We start from the raw sequence: 20955 nt of genomic DNA, 5'->3' as shown, positions 1-20955 counted from the left end.
TCGGCCCAGGCCCCAGCGGGTCACGGGGGAGCTGGGGCCGGCCTCGATCTGCCCTGAGCCGCAGGCGAGGTGGGGCTGGCCGCGGCTCCGCTACGCCCGACCCAGGCGCCACGGCTCCCATTGGCGCCCCGCGGCGGCCGCCGGGCGGCTCGCCCCGCCCCGCCCCTTCGCCGCCGTCCGCCTGCGCGGCTCCCGCCCCTCGCAGTGACTGGCAGCCGGAGCCGAGCAGGGCGCGGGGCCGATGGCGGCGCTCGCTGCGGCGGCTGCTGCACTGGGCGGCCGGGGGCCGCGCTGAGCGCTCGGGGCCGGCGGCCGGGCGGGGCGAGCAGCGGAGGCCGGTAGGCGGCGAGGCTGCGGCGCGGGGCTGCGGTAGCACGGCGAGGGGACGGCGCGGGGGCGGCCGCATGGCTCGGGGGCAGCAGGCGGGGCCTGCCCGGCGCCCTGCCCCCGGTGTAGGCTCTGCAGGGGCAATCGCCCCCGGGCCCCTGCCCTGCACCAGGGGGCGCCCTGGCTCTCCTCCCCACCCCCCTCGCCCTGGGACTGCGGCCTGGGACGGGGCTAGCTCCCCCCTGAGGCTGGGTCGGGCGCCGGTCGGGTCCCCGAACGGGCAGGGGGGTTGCGGTACGTGCAGCTGCGGGGATGTGCGAGCCCATGGGCACCCCATGCCCAGGGCGCGCTGCTGCCCCCGCAGCCAGGAGACACAAAGGTGGCACATTTGCCTCCTCAGCGGGCGACGTGAGTGGCGGGGGAGGGTCATGCCCTGTTTGCAAGCAGCCATGTTCTCCCCAAATCCAGGGGTACGGGTAACCTCGTGGGGCCCTCCCTCTTTCTCTCCACATAAAGATCATCTAAGAATTTTTTTTCCCTTTCTCATTTCAAATTCAGGTCTTGTCTACCCCGCAAACTGTAAAGGCACCTGGAAGACTAGTGGTAACACACATCACAGTTGAAAGCTGAGTAATTGAAAGAAAGTAACTTCTATTCTGACTCTTTAAAACGGCTTTTGTTAATGTCCGTTTAACTTCGGCAATAAAGGGGACATCTGTTCGAGATTCAACACTCCACTCCTTGGAAAAGGGCAGAGAGTTTAAAATCCACATTGGACACCTCCCACACGTTCCCTAGCAAAGGCAGGGGAAACCAGACTTTACGTTGCTGATATCTCAAAGGTAAAAAATAAAAGCACATGCAAAATGTTTATTGTAGCATGTGGCCGAACTATGCAGCTAGAGATCAGCCATGTTTCTCGACTGTACCTGATTGTGAAAGGGCACTCATTTTAAACCTAGTTACAGTTGACACAAGCATACATGCTGTCATATAATTTTTTACTGTAGATTATTGAAATGAAAAATGCAGAGTTTTATGTTAAAGCAAATCCTTATGTAATTTCAGCTCTCTAATGGCTTGTCTACATGGGGAACTTTTCTAGTTATACAAGTATAACTCACCTTGTGAACTCTCTTATTCTGGAATAAGAATGACTTTTTTGGGCTTAGTTTAAACCCCATCCAGAGCAACATAAATGAAACTGGAAAAAGGCACTCTCATTTTGGAATAAAAGTATCAAATCGGAGCCTTATACTGGTATATCTACAGTGGCTTAAATTCACACCCTACCTCATACCTGTATAACTTTCCTAGCTTTTTCTACTGGTGTTGCTTTTTTAAAAATCTTTTTTGCTTATTTGGACCTCAGCAGATTCACAATTATACTTGCCCAGTTTGTTGATACCAAAGAATGAATCAATTTGCATTGAACAAATTACTGTATAATAATTAGGTGAGAAAGAAAGGGGATGACAACTGACATGCTGATGAGAATCCTAGCTTTATTAGAATTGGCTTGACAAAGCCCTGGCTGGGATGATTTAACTGGGAATTGGTCCTGCTTCGAGCAGGGGGTTGGACTAGATGACCTTCTGGGGTCCCTTCCAACCCTGATATTCTATGATTCTATGATTAATCAGTTAATCCCGACAAATTTGGATGTTCTCTAAACACTGAAGAAGCACAGACACTCCAGTAATAAGAGAGGATTAGATTCAGAGGATTAGAAACAGGATTTGGTGCCTTCACTTCAGTTGGTAACGAACATCCCTCACTAGTTTGTGGGAGAAAAGTTGGTGGTCTCTGATTACTTCTGACTGGCCAAATGTGCCTATTGCAAGTCCATGACAACTGGCTTCTTTGTTAGAAGTCTTGGCAAAGGGGCCAAGAAAAAAAAAGGTATGGAAAGTGAGCTCCTGTAAAGATGTTCCCTCCAGGTGAGGGATGAGATATCTTGCATTGCTGTAACTGTTCAGTGGCAAGATAGATAACGTCTGCTTTCTGGCCTGCCATCTCAGTAAAAAATTTACTTTAAAAAGGTACCACTGCCTGTGTTTGTAGAGAGAAACAAACCTGGATGTGGAGCTGCACTCTTGGATTGTATAGTAGTGTGTAACAAAATCAGAACAGGAACGATGTAGAGTTTTGAGCAGTTTGATAAATCACAGCTAGGAGCAATAAGGGAAACAGCCATTCAAAACATAGGCTTTCCTCTCTTACCAGTTGGAGGGCAGACTTCCCCTATTAAATCATGTGGCTTTAGAGGCCTGAAGTCAGTTCGATTGTCAATGTGGGTAATAACATGGATTTCTTTTTTTCTCCTCTCAGTGAAGCAGTCAAACTACCATGTCTGGAATCAAGAGAGTGATTGAGGAGAAGGACCCAGACTATGAGGAGATTTCAGTCACACATCCAAATAAACGTCACAAAGCAGCAGAACAGTCAGGTAGGAACTGTGTGTCATGGAATCTTATGGAACATAAAACTCTCCATGTACTGTACCCTATGGAAGACTGCAGGTATTGAGCTCTATTAGCTGAGCAGACAAACCAGCGTTATATTAGAGTTACAGTGAGTACTGATAAGGAAGCAAATAATGCATAAAAATTGGGAGAATTCTTCTGTCAACCTAGTGCTATCTGTACTAGGGTTTATGGCAGTTTTGCTACATCTCTGAGGGGTGTATATTTTTTGCACCACTGAGTGATGTAGCTAGATTGACCTAAGTTTTAGGTGTAGACCAGACCTAAGTAAAGAAACAAGACAGTGCTGACAGACAATGCATAGGCTCACACGATATAATTGGGTGGCAAACCATAGCTGGGAAGAGAAGGCTGTTGCTAATGTTTAGAGGTCTGAATCTTGCAGAAGCGGAGACAAATGATCATAATTTTGGCAGGTGAGGCCAATGAAGTGAAACTTGGAGAAGCAGCATAGGGGAGAGAGACTTGGGAGAAAGAGGCAGACAGGGAAGGTAAAATTGATGGAGGAAAGCTGGATGGATGGAAGAATACAGTGGAGAGTAGAGAAGAAGCAGCAGGGTGAATGGGTTTTCATTCAGCACAATGGAAAATGCTAAATTTGGGAACAATCCTATCGCCTGGCAGCTCTAGACAAGTTGAAGTGTTCTCTGAGCAAGTGAATGTTGCAGGACGTGGAGTGGGCTGAGCGACAACAGGCATAGCAGCTCTGAGCTGCTAGTGGGAGGGGAGGGGATGAGTGGAAGTAGAGCTGAAGGAACAGAATTGTCTGGGATCTGAGGAAGCTAAGGAGCTGGAGCAGAACAAAAGAACTGAGCTGCCAGGAGCGGGGAAGATGTTGACAACTATATAAGTAACTTGGACGTGAGACTAGGGGGAAGTGCACTAGTAGGCATGCCTGAGGCAGAGCTTTAGTTTGAATGTACTTGTCAGGTCTGGTTTACTTTGTTAAACTGGTGCAAACCCCTGTGTGGACAGTCTCCTAAATCTATTTAAACCTGGCTTATATCGATTTTTAGCTTAATTTGGTAAGCAATCCGAGTCAGTTGAAGTCAGTTTAAGAATGTTTGTTTGCACTGGTTTAACTAAGTCGGGTTTTAAATGGATTTACGTTAAACTAGTGCAGCTTTGAATGTAGACAAAGCTTAAATGTTCTTATCCGAGGTTTGGGTGAGTGGGAGGAGGAGAGATTGACCTGGACTTTCAGCTACAGTCAGTTAACTTGAACCCAGTTACTTTTCCCGGAAAGGCAGTTTAATTTTCCAGCCAGGCCAGAGTGCCGTGTTCCATTTGTAACATATTGCAGAAACTGAGTTGTGGGCTGATGTAGCGGGAATTAAGGGCACCCATAAGGAGATCACAACAGCCCAATTTGTGGGCACTGTATTTCCTTGATGGACTCAGTCACCGTTGTGGCTGAAGTCTCTAACTTTCAGTTTCAAGGAGAGTAACTCTTAGTATTTGAGGCTTTGCAAAAATTAGATGATGCTATGCTGGGACTTGCATTAATGAAAGACTACCCTGCCCTTTTATATTCAAAGTTAAATTACTTTGACATGCGGGTGTCTTACTGTGGTACCGAGCATCTGATGCCATACTAGAGATTAAGGTGTTTGAGTGGGTCTCTGGCTTCGCAGTGAACTATTGTTCTAATTGATCATTGGGCAACAGTGAGTAAAACTCCACTAGTTTCTTTTTATGAAACGTGTTCGTTAAATTGCAGTTCAATCAGCTCCATTTGCAGAGAGGCAGGGATATTATCCACTTTAGCAACAAAAGGATTTTTCAACAGTCAAACGTCACTTGTGTGTGACTTGAATTCAGAAAATTTGACCTCAAAATTCTCACCCAGGAAGTCCAGTAATTTTACCATTTGGGCTTATGGAACCGGAATGCTAATGTTTTCATCCCGACTGAGTTTTTCACAGGAAGGAAAGTGAGATAGTGTTCCTCTCTCTGGGTGTTGTCGCAAGAGTTTTGGGTTTGCTTGAAAGGCTTTTGCATCTGAGTATAATGGGAAACAAGCCTTTTTTTACCTTGCAATTTCAAATTGAGATAATTCAAATGGCTTGTTAAATCTGTTAGAGTTGCCAAATCCTACAACTACACTGGATCTAAGAGTTCAGATACATTTTTAGACTTCTCATTCGTGAAAATACTGATTTCATTCCGCAAGGTGAAGAAAAGTTTGAGCACATTTCCACGATTAAGCCAGCATACCTCACTAGAGTACAGCACATCCTCGTATTCTGAATCAGTTTTCTTGAGGAATGTTTGAAATGAGCAGTGATTCAACCCAGGTGCTCTAATCGAGTTTACAGTGGCCACCATGGTTGTCATTACATTTTCCAAGTTTAGAAGTTTTCCACACAGAGCATGTTGGTGAATAATACAATGCAAGGCCATTGGCCTTTCAGCGTTACATGAATCACCAGCCTTGTACACCAGTCCAATCTTGTGGCCTACCATGTTCTTAGTGCTGTTCATGTTACCGTGGCAAGTTGATTTCAAGACGGACGGAGTTCCCTAATAGTATGGGTAAATATCCAAAACAAGTCTTCACCAGTAGTTTTCCCATGAAGTGTCTGGAGCACCACAAACTCCTCAGTGTCTTGAAATGCCTTGTTTATTCCACGAATGACAATTAGCACCATCAGTAATGTCATTGCTTTCATCCAAAGCCATTGAAAAAATCTCACAATTTTGGATTTTTTCACAGAGCTGTTCTTTTAAATCTTCACCGATATCTTCTATTCTTCAAGTAAAAGTCTGGTGAGACAGACTTACTGCTTCAATAAGGTTCCTTTTGTTAGTACACGTTTCCTCCATAACCACATTCAGACACCTTTTTATGAACTCCCTGTCAGAAAAAGATCAACATTTAGTGCCCAGTAAATACACAATACAGTAGTTTGCCTTCACTTCTGTTGCATTTTCTTCTTGTTTTCTTAGCATTTGCTGTAAACTTCCAATTTCTTTTTTCAAAGACATGATCTTTGCAGTTTGTTATGCATCATACTTTTTCCTGTGTTTTGTGTCATAGTGTCTCTTGATGTTATATTCCTTCCACACTGCAACTGTTTATTTCTAAATGAGACATAATGATTGGCCTTGATGAGGACAAAAAAGAATTGATCGGTCCACTTACCTTGAAAAACATGACATTCAACGCTCAATTTTCATTTTTTTTTTTGTTGGAGGCATTTTTGTGCGTCATCTGCTTTTACCTGCCAATCAAAAGTATTGCATCTAGGGCAGACTACAGCTAATCTGTGCATGTCCAAAGATGTCTTCCTGAATTTTTATAGCAACAATCACTAAAGAAGTATATGTTTAATTGGTCTGGTTAGTCTGCAGCTGAGCTGCGAATGCAGAGAGTTATTTACAGGCTTGTTTTATATGAAACATGACACTTCAATTAAACAACCCATTCTTTATCGCATTTTTTTATACTTCCTTGTGTAAACTAAAATGATATAAATATGACAAGAAATACTAATGAATCAGCCATTAGTGTATTATGTTGAAGCGGGCCATGGGCCTTATGAAATGTTCTGGTGGGTCGAAGGTTGGGCACCACTGCTTTATATCATAGTAGGATACAGCCTTCCCGTACCCATCTGTAGACTTCCTCTTTGGTGCGTGTGTGGTTCTGCCCCGTCATCCTCTTTGTATTGTGTTTGCATATTGATGCATATGTTTGTTACAGTCTAACGGCTATGTTGTAGTGTGTGTGGCATTTTTTTCTCTTTTAATATTTACTACTTTTCAGATCTAATAGTAAACAGTGTCTCGTGACTGGTCTCCCACCTCAGTGCTTACAAGAAAAAAAAATCCTTGTAAAAACCAACTTACGTACATATTTTAAGAGAAATTATGTTCTGGTGCAGACCAGAAATAAAAAGAAATTGGCACTCAGTGCTAGAGATCCCTTTCATTGTGTTGTGCTCAGTTACTGTAAACTTTATTTTTCCTTCTATAACATTTCTTTTCACTTAGAACCTTTAGGATTGAACTATAAATCCTTGCCTCTGAAAACTTCCCTTTTACTTTAATGTGCTTTTTTGAACAGCTCGAGATGCTGCTGTACAGAAGATTGAGACAATTATTAAAGAGCAGTTTGCTGTTGAAATGAAGAATAAGGAACATGAGATTGAAGTCATAGATCAGGTATAAAGGTCTCTCTCTTAAAAGGAGATAAGTTAGAGGATCAGGAAGTATTGAAAAGTGCTGCAATAGCAGTACTTTATAATACAGTTTCTCTTCTTTTTATAGCGCCTGCTTGAGGCAAGGAGGATGATGGATAAGCTTCGTGCCTGCATTGTGGCTAACTATTATGCTTCTGCTGGTCTCCTTAAAGTTGGAGAGGTAAAAATTTATTTTTGGAACAGTAAAACTTCAGAATATTTGCAAAGTTAGACTGCATAGTTTAGCCGCTGTGTAGCTTTCCTGTTTTGCTTTTGTGGTACAATCGTAAATGCTTGAAAGCTGAACTGTAAAACAAACGTGGTAACTGAATTGCGCACAACTTGTGCTGCCACAAAACAGGCTGCAGGGGCATTCAGCAGAGACCGATTTTAACTACGCTGTTAAATTATTTTATCCCAGAAACACTGTTCCCTCCTCTCCGTGAAAAACCATCACCACCCATGTTTTGTTTTCTGAAATGTAGTGTCTTTTCTACAGTGCTCATCACGGTATTAGTACACAGGACTTCACAACTATTAGTGAATTTATCTATGCAACACTCTTTAGAGTAGGACAGTATTATCCCATTTTACAGATTAGAACTGAGATAGAAGAGGGATTAATGATTTATCCAAGGTCACACAGGGAATCTGGCAGATTTGGGAACAGAAACCCAGATCTCCTGAGTCCCAGTTAGTGCCTTAACTTCAAAACCATCCTTACTTTTACACATGGAGCCCACTGTATTTATGACTTCACAGAATAATACCTGCAGTGAACCAGGGAGTACCAAGGAGATGTAATAAATGGGAGAAAGTGAATTTAGAAACAGCTAGCTAAAACTTACTTCCATGCTATGTGCCCCTGTGGTCTAGCAAGTTGGACTGTCAGGACATGTGCTGTGTCTGGGTTTAACTGAAGTTTTGTTTTTGACTTGCAGTTCACCTTTAAATTGCTAATGTTTGGATTGAGGGTAATGTTTTATCTGTGTTCTAATAAAGGATGGAACTGCTGTGTCAAACTTTGGGTGTGTGGATGGAAACCATGGGTTTGCCTTACCTGCCTAGAGAATACCCAGATGCGTGGTTCTACTCAGCAGGGGTTGCTTTTGTTACACTAGTATCCTATTAGCACTTCCAGGTGGCTTTTTACAATTTTATTTTTTAAAATCCTACTCGCTTTTTGCCTCTTCAAACACATGTTGGTGAATTGGTATGGACAGAGAATTTGGTGGTGATGGGAGGAAAGTTTTTTCTGGATTTCTGTGTTGACTATTCTGGATGACTGAGCTACTTCTGATCTTCAAGTGCTCCCTCTAGTACCACGGGGAAGGCACATTAACAATGGGTTTGTACTGCCCCCTCCTGCTTTCTGTATCTGTTCTATCAGATGGAGAGTTTGTTTCCCCAATTTATCTGTGAGTCTGATGTGCTTCACAAATATTACATTCACTTCAGAAGTTGCTTAAGAAATCTTTACAAAAGTACAGCCATTGCCCCTGTTTTTTTCTACAGCTTTTGAGGTATGTGCTGGGTGCTGAAGTTCAGATGCATTTCTGATTGAATGTGAGTTTCACTCAAAGGGTCTAACTTGCATGTTGGCCAGACCAAAGCTCCTTTCATTTTACAAGGCTGGTAGATTTTTTGCCATCTATGCAATGTTTTTAAGTAAGGGTTTGGTTTTATCGGCAGCTACCATAGTTTTGCTTTACTGTCTAGTAAAGTGTGTCAGTCTGTTGTAGTTTAATTCATTGTGTTCCCTTTTTAAATACCTGTGACCTTCCAGCAAGTTGTGTTTACAACAGTCTTGATCTGCTGTAATTTAAAAATAAAAACCAGCTTTTCTGACCATGTGAACTTACTGCAGTACAGATGGGTTTTGAGATTTATAATTAAATATGGTTTCAGTTATTAACTTTTTTCCTGACATTTAGTAAGTCTCTTTGCTTAGAGGAGTATAAACAAAATGAGTTTTTGGTTATTTGCTCCTTTGATGCACAGAGAAGGCTGAAAGGTTTTTCATGGAATATTTTATGGGTAACTGGAGAATTAGTAGGATGATTACATCACAAATACCAAGGAAGTCAAAGCTCAGGATTCAGGAGGGGAAGAGAGAGCCTCTGACTGGCAATGTCTACACTAGCACTTTTGTCACTGTAACTTATGTTGCTCAGGGGTGTGGGAGAAAACCACACTCTTCTGAGTTTCAGAGGAACAGCCGTGTTAGTCTGTATTCGCAAAAAGAAAAGGAGTACTTGTGGCACCTTAGAGACTAACCAATTTATTTGAGCATGAGCTTTCGTGAGCTACAGCTCACTTCATCAGATGTTTACCGTGGAAACTGCAACAGACTTTATATACACACAGAAATCATGAAACAATACCTCCTCCCACCCCACTGTCCTGCTGGTAATAGCTTATCTAAAGTGATCAACAGGTGGGCCATTTCCAGCACAAATCCAGGTTTTCTCACCCTCCACCCCCCCACACAAATTCACTCTCCTGCTGGTGCTAGCCCATCCAAAGTGACAACTCTTTACATAATCAAGTCGGGCTATTTCCTGCATAGATCCAGGTTTTCTCACATCCCCCCCCACCCCCATACACACACAAACTCACTCTCCTGCTGGTAATAGCTCATCTAAACTGACCATTCTCCAGGTTTAAATCCAAGTTAAACCAGAACATCTGGGGGGGGGGGGGGTAGGAAAAAACAAGAGGAAACAGGCTACCTTGCATAAGGTAGGATATTAGGTTGGATATTAGGTTGGATATTAGGAAACACTATTTCACTAGGAGGGTGGTGAAGCACTGAAATGGGTTACCTAGGGAAGTGGTGGAATCTCCATCTTTAGAGGTTTTTAAGGCCCAGCTTCACAAAGTCCTGGCTGGGATGATTTAGTTCGTGTTGGTCGTGCTTTGAGTAGGGGGTTGGACTAGATGACCTCCTGAGGTCTCTTCCAACCCTAATCTTCTATGATTCTATTGAATGCAATTGCCTAACAAACAGTTGGGAGGAAAGAGCTTTATTACCCATGGGATTTTTCGAAACACTGAAGTGCTTCTCACTGCCCTTAAGCACTGTTGAAAATTCCATCCCCCAAAGATTCAGAACCCCCACCTCCTACCTCTTCAGTTCAGGGCTGAGAAAGTTATTGCTCCAGGTCTCTCTCTCTCTTCCAAGGAGAGCTCCTTGATGAGGCAGATTTATATGCTTAAGGTTAAACTGGCAAGCAAGAAAAAGCCTCCTAGGCTTCCTTTATACATAATAAAAAAGCCAAAAGAGGGGCATTAACCCATTGTTGTCCTTTGCAGGTCACTTATAAAGGGACTCTGTTAAGGAAGGTAGGTCTAAGATGAGATCTAGTATGCCTGGTTTGGTTTGCAGGCATGAGCAAGCATGTGACTCTTGACCCTCTGGTTACCTTCTGTGAGCAGGCAGGGCACTGATGCATGCAGCTTATCTCTTAGTCTTTTGCAGAATGCCAGTTGTATGAAGAATAAGAGTCTAATGCATTTAAATACCCTGCCTGACCACAGGAATAGAGCAGCATACACGGTGTGACGTTACCACCTGTGTTATGGGAAAGTACATGCCGGCAAGCCTAAAGAAGCCAGTCTTGGTTTAATGTCATCCTGCAAAGTAGTCTGGGTGTGTTGCAATGGAGATTTTTTTTTGGACCAAGGCATCTTTAGTGTTGGAGTAGGTTATTTGGCCCTCTTTTCTTGAGCAGTAGTCAGTTTTTCAATCATCATTTACCTATGATTAAATATTGGTTCTTTGTTTCTGTATGCTGATACTCTTCTCTTCATTTTCTGGCCAATTTTATTTGAGCTGGAAAAAATAATGGATCTGCCTGAACTTTATTATTGCAGGGAGCTAAGACATGCGACTCTATGGTTTTTAATCATCCTTCAGTCAAGAAGTTCTTGGAATCGCCATCCAGATCCTCATCTCCTGCTAATCATGGATCAGAAACTCCATCTGCTAACCATTCAGAAAGTGACTCATTATCTCAGCACAATGACTTCCTCCTGGAGAAAGACAATGGCAGTCTGGACATGGAAGAGCGATTGGCAAACAACCTGGATCAGAGACCAAGCAGAAATACCGGACGGGTAACGTAAAGCTGTGAAAAGGGGGTGGGCAGAAGGACAGAAGGTGTGTGTGGTCCCAGAAATTCCTTCCCAACTACCTGGAGGGCCTGTGCCAGCGTTGGCAGGGGACTAGGGTGCGGAGTATATTTTTCTCAACCCTGCTCTCTGGGAATATGTCTACATTGCAATAATAACCTGTGGCTGGCTTGGTCAGCTGACTCAGGTTGGCAGGCTGCAGGGCTATAAACTTGCAGTGTAGATGCTCAGATTGGAGCCCAGGCTCTGAGACCCCAGGTCTCGGGGCCCAGACTTCTCCCCGAATGTCTGTACTGCAATTTTATAGCCCTGCAGCTCAAGCCTTGTGAGCCTGCATCAGCTGACCTGAGCTCTGAGACTCAGTATGGAAGATTTTTTTTATCATGGTGTAGACATACTGTGGGGGTCCTTCCATGCCCCACCAGCAGGTTGTTCTGTTGCCTTTCGCTGATTGTGCAGACTTACTGAGGATAGGTCTTCACTACAGAATTAACTCAAGTTAACTCCTCTCAAGTTAGTTCCAGTGAGAGCGGCCTTGCTGTGAAATAATGCTTGAACTGCAGAGTGATCGGGTTGGCAGCTAATAAGTTAGACCAGTGGTTTTCAACTGGGGTACATTTGCCCCTGGGAGTGCTCAAAGATCTTCCATGGGGTACTCAACTCATCTAGATAATGTTTCTCAACCTGCGGGTTACAGCCCCCATAGGGGTCGAGGGATGGGTTTAAGGGAGGTCACAAGTGCAGGGCCAGCATTAGGGGTTGGCAAGCAGGGCAGTTGTCCAGGGCTGCACTCCAGAGGGGGTCCCCTAAAGCTAAATCACATGCTTCAGCCCCGCTGCCTGGGTTCAGGCTTCAGACAAGGCTCACAAGTGAAAAACAGGCTCAAGTATCACACTGAAATGTAAGTACAATATTCATATTCCAAATCAATTTATTTTGTAATTATATGGTAAAAATGGGAAAGTCAGCAATTTTTCAGTAAGTGTGCTGTGATGCTTTTGTACTTTTATGTCTGATTTTTATAAGGAAGTAGTTTTTAATTGAGGTGAAACTTGGGGTATGCAAGACAAATCAGCTTCCTTGAAGGGGTACAGTCATCTGGAAAGGTTGAAAACCACTGAGTTAGGCTACAGATCCAGTTAGCACACAGGTCCTTTAAGGCAGAGGTTCTCAACCTTTTTCTTTCTGAGACCCCCGCACAACATGCTATTAAAAACTCCAGGGCCCAGCAGGGAACGGGGGACCTGGGGCTCTGGGCCGGGGGGGTGGGGAGCTCGGGCGTAGGTCTAGTTTGACTTTTATTTTGGGTGGGCACAGGTGAGCAGGGATCGAGCCAGCTCTGCATGGCAGGGTATGTGGAGGGAGCGCCATCTCCACTCCCTGACTCACCTCAGCAGGCCACCTACCAGTCTGGGTTTGGGGTGGGGCTGCAACCAAAATTTTGAGCTGAGCCCCCATTTTTGAGTTATAAAAGTTTGAACACAGCTGAGGGTGCAGGCACAGGGGTACCTCAGGGAGTAGGGAGGGGATAGCTAGCGGCTGTGTGCGGGCAGGGAGTAGCTCAGGGTGCAGGGAGGGGAGTCAGCCAATTTGATTTAAAAGCACCACCACACTCGAGCTAAGAGGTTTGTTTGTGAACGGAACTCAAGTTAGTGGCAACGCTTGAGTTAACTGTGCAGTGAAGAAAAGCCCTGAGAGAGGGGGGGAAGTTTGTGGCTCCCAGCAGTGTTGTATCCAAGTGAGCATCCAAGTTGTCTTGCCAGATGGTGGCTTTCTGCTGGCACGTGCTGGAACGCTCATTGTTTTGGATGTGTCTCTCAGTGGTGCAGCTGCCTGACTGCTAGTTGCTATGGGAATTGCATCACTTACAGCAATTCTGAAGACTTCGTCTACTGTATCTGAGGTTTGATCTGCTCAGCACCCCTTTAGATAATATGATACTAACTGGCAGGGTGTCTTCATTGATTAAATCATCCTGACGGTGTTAAAGCAAAAACCATCTCCTTCCCTCAGAAAGGGAAGGAAGAGAAAGAAAGTTCCCTTTCCTACAACAAACACCAACTGTTCCCTGTTTTCAATGTGGTCAGTTGTCAGCTCATTTCCTTCAGAGGAATAGAAACAAATTAATTCACTTGCTCCTGGGGGTTGCAAGTTAACAAATTAACTCTTCTCTGAACAGTAGCAAATGGTGTCTTCTCCGGAGAAACAGATTCCTCGTAAGCAGCCCCAGTTAACAACCCTACACAGGAGAAAGGGGAATCTTCTCATCTGTACCCAGCTGCTTCTCTGGGAAATCATAATTAGCCTAACTTGGTATCCATTTCCTTTCTGGCTGCAGCCAGAATGCTGCCAGCAAGGTGGGATCTGTTTTTTTTCCACTGTTCCCAGGGAAGTGTTCAACTCTTTTATAAAATTCCCAGACTTAAGCTTATGAAGAATCAATAGCATCTTTTCACCTGAGGATCTCGGAGCCCTTTTTCAAATAAGAACTAAGACTTACACCATACCTGCGAGGCAGGCGGTAATTATTACTGCACCCATTTTACAGAAGGAAGTTCTCAGATTTGCTCGGGGTCTCTCAATGAATTGGTTGCATAGCTGGCAGAGAAACTTAGGAGTCTTGATTCCTGGTACCGTCCCCCACCCCCCCCCCCGGCCCTAATCATTACACAGCATTGCCTAAACCAAGGCATGATTGTTTAATAACATACAGACTAATAGAAATGATCCAGATCTGCCAGAAGAGTCCTGTAAAGAGTCTCTCCATTTCCAGCAGGAAAAAAATCAGAGCCCTGTAGTTACTATTATAGCAGAACCTCGTTAATCCATACCGGTGATGGGTTGACCCATTGAAGATAATTGAATTCCACAGTTTGGCAAGTAGCAGTAACCAGTGATGGAAATAACTGATTCTGTGTGGCACGTGAAGTTGAATAATGCCCAGCGGAATGGAGTAGTATGCTGAGCAAGCAGGGAGGCAGCCCAGAACCACCAGTCAAGTAGCAGGGCCCCAGCCCTGTTTTGGAGAGTTACTGACTGCCAGAGTGTAGCCAGATGGTGACTGAGTGCCCCCCAGTTAGCCTGCAGTAAGCCCCTTACTTTCCATGACAGGATTTCACTCGTCTGTTCTCCAATAAACTCAACACAGAATCCATTTTTATTGTAGACATGTGGATTGTCAGATTACTGAAGACCCTACCACAGCGGTTCTCAACAGTGGGGCCCACAAACCTTTTCAGGGGGGCCGTGGGGTCCTGCAGCTAGAACCCAGAGTCCAAGCCCCAGTACCTCCTGCATGGCTGAAGCCAGGATCCGCGGGGTTGATGACCACCCCCCTCCAGGGCTGAAGCCAGGAGCAGTGGGGCTGGAACCTCAGTGCTCCCCACAGAGCAGAAGCTCTGAGCCCATGGGCAGAGTTGGGAGGCAAGGGGATATTCTTCCACCCCCTCCAAAAAAACAAACAAAAAAAACAAAAACAAAAACAAAAACGCCTACACTGCAAGAGCAGGGCAGCTCCACACACATTTCCCACCCCCTGGCCAAGTCGGAAGCGGGAAGCCAGAGCTGGGCAGTAGTTGTTGCTGTGGCCGGGTGCCATGGAGCAGGCATCTGCAGCATTCCCTTGTCTCCTGTTGCTGCTAGTGCAGGGGCTTGAAGCTGTTCCTCAGCTCCCAGCCCCATTTTCTCTCACACCCGGTAAGAGCCTGTGGAGGACCTGTGGCTGGCAGAGCCCTCCGGGAGCAGAGACCACAGGAGAGCCCTCCCGGCACACAGCCCCTAGCTACCCCTCTCCCTGCACCCTGAGCTAATCCCCAGCTCTTACACAGCCCCTAGCTACCCCTCTCACTGCACCCTGAGCTACCCCCTGCCTGCCCACAGCCCCTAGCTACCTCCTTCCCTGCACCCTGAGCTACTCCTCTGTCTGCACACAGTCCCAAGCTACTCCCTGAGCTACCCCCATGCCCGCACACAGCCCTTAGGTACCCTTCTACCTGCACCCTGAACTGTTCTCAAACTTTTTGAGCTGAGTCCCCCACCTTTGAGTTATAAATTTTGGTGCGCTTTCCTTCCCTCCTCCCCCAAACCTAGACTGGTAGGTGGCCTGCTGAGGTGAGTCAGGGAGTGGAGGTGTCGCTCCCTCCACATACCCTGCCATGCGGAGCTGGCTCGATCCCCACTGGCCTGTGCCCACCCAAAATAAAAGTCAAACTACACCTATGCCCAAGTTCCCCACCCTGGTGCAGAGCCCCGAGTCCCCTCTCCCCCGCTGGGCCCTGGAATTTTTATAGCATGTTGTGGGGGGGTCTTAGAAAGGGCAGGGGTTCTTAACCTTTTTCTACTGTATTCTCAGGGCAACATTTTCAGCCAGTCAAGAGCCCAGAAAAGTATCTCTAGTCCCCTTGCAAATGACACTGAAGCACATACTGGTCCTGGACCTGATTACAATCTTACCTTCTCCTGTAGATTTGTCCTTCAGTTAATAAGTGATCGCTACAAGGTCACTTGGGTTGTTTGTGTTATACCTGATGATTGCTGCCTATTCACTGGCTTTATCTGGATGTTGGTGCTCTGTTGTTATCCATCATTCTTACTGGAGTAGGGCCATATTTTTCCTCCAGACACATATCTGGCACTTCCATTGAAGTAATTATAGAGGCCCTGGGGGGCAGAATTTGGTTCTAGAGATCAGGGCTAAGATTTTAAAAAAACAGCTACTGATTTTTGGATGCCCAAGTTGAGACTCCTGAAAGGGGCTTGATTTTCAGACACCAGGTGCTCAGCACTTTCTGAAAATCAAGTATCTTGAGGTGGCCATCCAAATTAATTAATTGCTATTGTAAAATATTGGCCCAGACCAATTGTGTATGTCAGATAACTGGACCCCGGCTTTGCCATATAGTGTTTATTTGCTGTATACATAAATTACTTGAAAATGGGCAGTTAGCAATTTGTGTGTGTCTGTTTTAGAATGTTTTTTTTTATTGGTCTACAGCAGCTTACTTTCTAGTACCAAAGAAGTCTGTGTTTGCGAAGTTGATTTTTGCTTTTTTTTTTTTTTTTTTTCTTTTCTTTTCTGCCCCTCAGGACACTTCTGGTGTTACAAGCTCTCACAAAACAGGCCAGCGAAAGGCCGGTCTGTTAAATGATGAAACTTCACGGCTTTATGTGAAGAAAACAATCGTGGTTGGCAACGTCTCCAAGTTAGTATCTAAGGTCTTACTAATTGTCTTAGTTGCTAGCCATCTAGTTGAATTGTGGATTAAAGTTAGGAAGTAACTAAAATTGAGGCACACTCCAAACAATAGCTATACCAGCACTCCTAGTCCAGTCCTTCCTTATTGGCCATGGGGTGTGAGCAATAGCTGTTGTGGGACCCAGGGCTAGTGCTCATCGTAATAACAGTTGTGGAGTTTGATTCTGCACTTGCTTCAAAACTAAGGTTTTTAGAAATTATTTTGAGCCATTCAGTTCTTCCAGCCCTACCACCTGCAGCACTGGGCCCTGATCCTGCAATAGGATCTGCCTGGGAAGCCCCTGAGACCCCACAGGGCTCCAGTTGCAGGAACAGAACCCTGCTTTGGTGAAGGTAGGAGTTAGTATTTGATGGGATGTGGTTCAATGAAGCCAGGATAGTCAGAGCTGGAGTAAGACCGTAGCACTGAGCTACTACGTGATTCCCACCATGGTAAGAGATGCAGGCTTAGTTAGTACCATAGTGCTGTATGGTAATTTTTGGAAATGTCATTGAATTAAGGTGAAAACAAATTAAGGAAATGTCATTTCATGTTTTTTGTGTCAGATTGAGCAGCATTTCTGTCAAAACCCTTGCAAAGCCACTTAATTTTGTCATTAAAGTTCTGGAAATGGGTGTGGCTAGCATAGTGCGGGCATGCACTGTGCGAATTCCCTTGCATCCTGTTGCTAGTGCAGCTCACCTCTAGCAAAAGCTAGTTAAAAAAACAAACACGGAGTCACAGAAATTTTGACAACCCAAAACTTGTTTTTAATTCCATTGTTTTCCAAAACCATTCCATTTTTCATTTTCCAGAACGTTTTAAATGTTTTTTTCCAAAATCAGAAATTTTTAAAAATGGGATTCCTTTATTCTGGATTAGCAAATCCCCCCCCGTGTGACTAAAATGACCAATCAAAAATTGACAGTATAAAAAGGAGGAAACCAGCCCCAAAATGTGGAAGGGGAGAGAATATACCTCATTTAGCAGAATCACCAAAAGTCTCCTTTTTTTTTTTTTTAATCTAGAGTTTCTGGAGAAATTTTTCAGAAAATGGGGAATTTTAAAAAAGAAATTGAATGTTTTCTCAAAGTTGAAGGCTAAGTTGTGGTGAGAAAAAAATTTTCATTTTGGAAAGCTTTGAACAGCTCTACTTCTGGCCATCAGCCCCAGCTGCAGCACTACTCATGTCCGGTTTTTTTCCCACAGAGTGTAAAGTATCAAATTGGTGGTGAATGTTGGATGTTGTTTTTCTTGCCATTAGAGATGGGTCCTAAAAACACCCATAAACACTGAGAAATCTGGGTCCAGATCTTGACTTTGTGGGTCAAGCCCTGTAGTTTATTATAAGTTAAGATTTATGTATATATTATGCTTGACTCTTACCATTCTTCAAGGTGATTTGTCTCCAAAACTGTCTGAAGAGGATTTGATAAGTAAATTTCTCTCACTCGTGAAGGGTTAAAATTAAACCCCCTAATTAGGAAACAAGGATTAGATGGTGGAAATTTACACAGAGCTATTTCACAGGAAGGGTAGCATGTATATATTGAGATACCAAGGAGTGCAGTTAAAGCAAAGAGTATAAATGTACATAAAAGCCATTCAGATTTGTTCCTGGATAAGGGGGTTTGAAGGGTTTGGTGAAATGTTGGACGATGCAGTTAAGATGCTCCAAATATGGCCAGTAGTATAGGCCTAAATTAGCCTTTTACTGTTCCTAAAACTCTTGCCAAATTGATCCAAAACCAGCATAGCAAAATCTTTTATATGTAAATTTATTTATTTATTTTTTACTTTTTCTGCTAGGTATATTCCTCCTGACAAGAGAGAGGAGAACGATCAGTCAACCCATAAATGGATGGTGTATGTACGAGGCTCTCGGAGAGAACCCAGCATAAATCATTTTGTCAAGAAAGTCTGGTTCTTCCTTCATCCCAGTTACAAACCTAACGACCTGGTGGAAGTCAGGTAATCAAGAATTACTTGAGTCTTTGAGCTTGTCAGGATTGAAATACTGAAATTCTCACCTTCTTTTTATGGCTGCATTGTTGGTATTTTAGCTTAACTTCTAACTTGGCTTAACTATAGCTAATTCTCCAGGTGTTTGTCAGCACTTGCTAGTTGTTATGCCACAGTCTTGTGAAACACATACCAAGTTGTTTTAACAGATTAAAGAGAGCCTTTCCTACCGGAGAGAAACTTGAAATGCTGTATTTCATATGAGCAGTATGGACTTGTGTATCTGTTATTTTCATTACATCACTTACATTGCAAGTTTGGCTGTACGCCAGACGAAACAGATGTTCTCTCCCACCCAGTCCAATGTGAAAAGTTCATTTTATTTGCCAGAGTTTTTAGAATTCCCATTTGTTTAAAGATACTCGTGTGTTTCAGTAAGGAGCTTTTTCCTGAAATGCCTTCCTCCTGCTCTCTCCTGTGGGCAACTCATAGTCTTGGGTTTAACCTCACGCTTTGCGGAATGACTACAATAGCGGTGTGGCTGTGTTGACACTAGAGAGAAGCAGTGCCAAATGTAGAAGTGTCAACATTCCCTCTCCAAAGCCATTGCTGAAAAATATTTCCCCACTGAGGTCAACAGAGTAAACGACAGGATTTTTCCCCCACAGTAGATTTCCACTCTTCTTTCTGCCACTAAGATAAGGGCATAACACACTCAGACTGATTAGGAAAGTAACTCCTATGTACATTGGCCTCACTCCCTCCGCAGGACTTGTCCAAGCATCTTTTAAAACACTGGCGTGAAACCACTGTAGATGGGGGTTTTTATAGGATCTGTTCCTCCCCCTGTCCCTTCTCTCCCTCTCTTGGGCTGTGTCTGCACTATTACGGTAAGTCGACCTACACTACGCAACTCCAGCTATGTGAATAAGTCGACGTACCTTAGTTTGAGTTACCGTGGGGTCGATGGGAGAAAATCTCCTTTCGTCTGACCTTACTCTTCCGTCTACCTTACTCTTTACTAGACCTTCTAAATCGATCGTGTAGACTTGCCCTTAGAAAGAACTATCTGACACCTATTTTCACCTTTTTCACACTCCCGCAATGAGAGTGTTGAGAAAATGAGGTTTGGGCAAATAACATGCACTATTCATTCCCTGCATTCCTTCCCTACTAATAAATTAACAACCCTTATTCCCTTCATTGATTTATGACCTGGAAATGTGTATACATGGCCAGTGTCCTTGAGACTGCATTGCTCTTGGGCAGTCAGGATTGAAAGGGTGGGGGAGGCAGGGCTAGCTATCTGTCCCAACCTCAGGAACTGATATAAGTTAAATAAAATCCCAGGCTACTATAAATTTCTGTGGTTTCCTTTTTTATAATAATCTCTCTAACATGCATCCCTTCAGCTGGGACATACTTATAAACTTACATATGTATACTTACATATACATATAAAAGGACAAACCTGCACTGGCAAGAGTGAGGGTCCAGAAGTATTCAGGGAAGGTGGTGCTCAAAATGAGGTTGCTTTGGTCTTGTCTACCAACACTATAATAATGTCTTTTGTGACTAGATAGATGGTAGGAGGGAAAGAATAGTAACTCTGCATTGGAAATTCAGCTTGCGACAGTGTCAGATGGTACTGATTTTCACTGTACTGACCATCTGACATCATGCAGCCATTTATTAAGGAACTGACTCTACTACTTTCTCTTCTGGCACAATGTTCACCATTTTGGCATCATTTTCTTTTACCTTCCCCCATGCACAATGAAGATGTGACTGTCTACATAGACTGCATGTTCTCTCTCTGGTGGAGAGTGGGATTGAGGATAATTAGCAGCCAATCAGGAAAGCATTCTTTTGTTTGAAGAGATGAATGTGGAAGTTGTAGTAGGGGTATCTGTAATGTGAATTTCTGTTTGTTTCCAGAGAGCCTCCATTTCATTTAACCAGACGAGGCTGGGGAGAATTTCCAGTGAGGGTTCAGATTCACTTTAAGGACAGCCAGAACAAGAGGATCGATATCATACACAATCTGAAGGTACTTCAATAGAATGGCTGGTACAGAGGGCGATAGAGTCAGCAAGAGAACCTATGGAATGTGCTGTGTTTGTGGCCTTCCTCTCTTGTGTTTGTGTACTGCTGCCCTCTGACATCTGACTAGGGGACATATGAGATGAAGATGGAAAATACAGCAAAGTAAGTGACATCAGCCATATAAGAGGTGATGATCCATTGGGGGCATCCAATGTCTAAGAAGTTGGAATTGACTCTGGTCAGAAAAGTAAAGTGTTTAGCTGCTCTCCCCTGTGATTTTGGATTTTTATCATCTTCTCATCAATTTTAACTTTCTAGGCTTTTACTAGGGGCATCTTTCTCTACATAAGGAGTGGTGTTCTATTGAGTTCCTTCCCGTGGTTTTACCTGCAGCTACCAAGGATCTGCAGCCTGACAATTCGACTTACCCTGTTCTTGAAGGGGTGAAGAGGGAAAACCCAGAATCCTCATTTGTTTCTTATGGGCCTGACTCTTCCAAAGGCTCTGGAATGCAGAGGATTAATGGGTGCACAGCACTTCTGAAAATGGCCATTACTTTTATTTTCTTTTTAATTACTTGAG

At 44.1% G+C, this 20955-nt stretch overlaps 1 protein-coding gene across 5 annotated transcripts in view; it reads left to right on the top strand.

The window, feature by feature from the left end:
* Positions 1-229: 229 nt before the first annotated feature.
* The window catches only part of YEATS2 (YEATS domain containing 2), a 76253-nt gene continuing 55527 nt past the window's right edge, over positions 230-20955 (top strand). For 3 of the 5 annotated variants that reach the window (XM_048865277.2, XM_048865275.2, XM_048865273.2), the window contains exons 1-9: positions 230-338; positions 886-1169; positions 2659-2776; positions 6883-6980; positions 7086-7178; positions 10874-11116; positions 16217-16332; positions 18175-18336; positions 20266-20377. In XM_048865277.2, coding sequence (XP_048721234.2) covers positions 2677-2776; positions 6883-6980; positions 7086-7178; positions 10874-11116; positions 16217-16332; positions 18175-18336; positions 20266-20377 — 924 coding nt within the window. In that variant the 5' untranslated portion in view covers positions 230-338; positions 886-1169; positions 2659-2676. The remainder of the gene's footprint in view (positions 339-885; positions 1170-2658; positions 2777-6882; positions 6981-7085; positions 7179-10873; positions 11117-16216; positions 16333-18174; positions 18337-20265; positions 20378-20955) is intronic. The other 2 variants (XM_048865274.2, XM_048865276.2) reach the window with 2 other exon arrangements.

The sequence above is a fragment of the Caretta caretta genome, chromosome 9 (genome assembly GCF_965140235.1).
Source record: "Caretta caretta isolate rCarCar2 chromosome 9, rCarCar1.hap1, whole genome shotgun sequence".
Taxonomy (NCBI): Eukaryota; Metazoa; Chordata; order Testudines; family Cheloniidae; genus Caretta; species Caretta caretta.
Note: the sequence above shows the minus strand (reverse complement) of the source record. Positions and strands in the feature narration are given on the sequence as shown.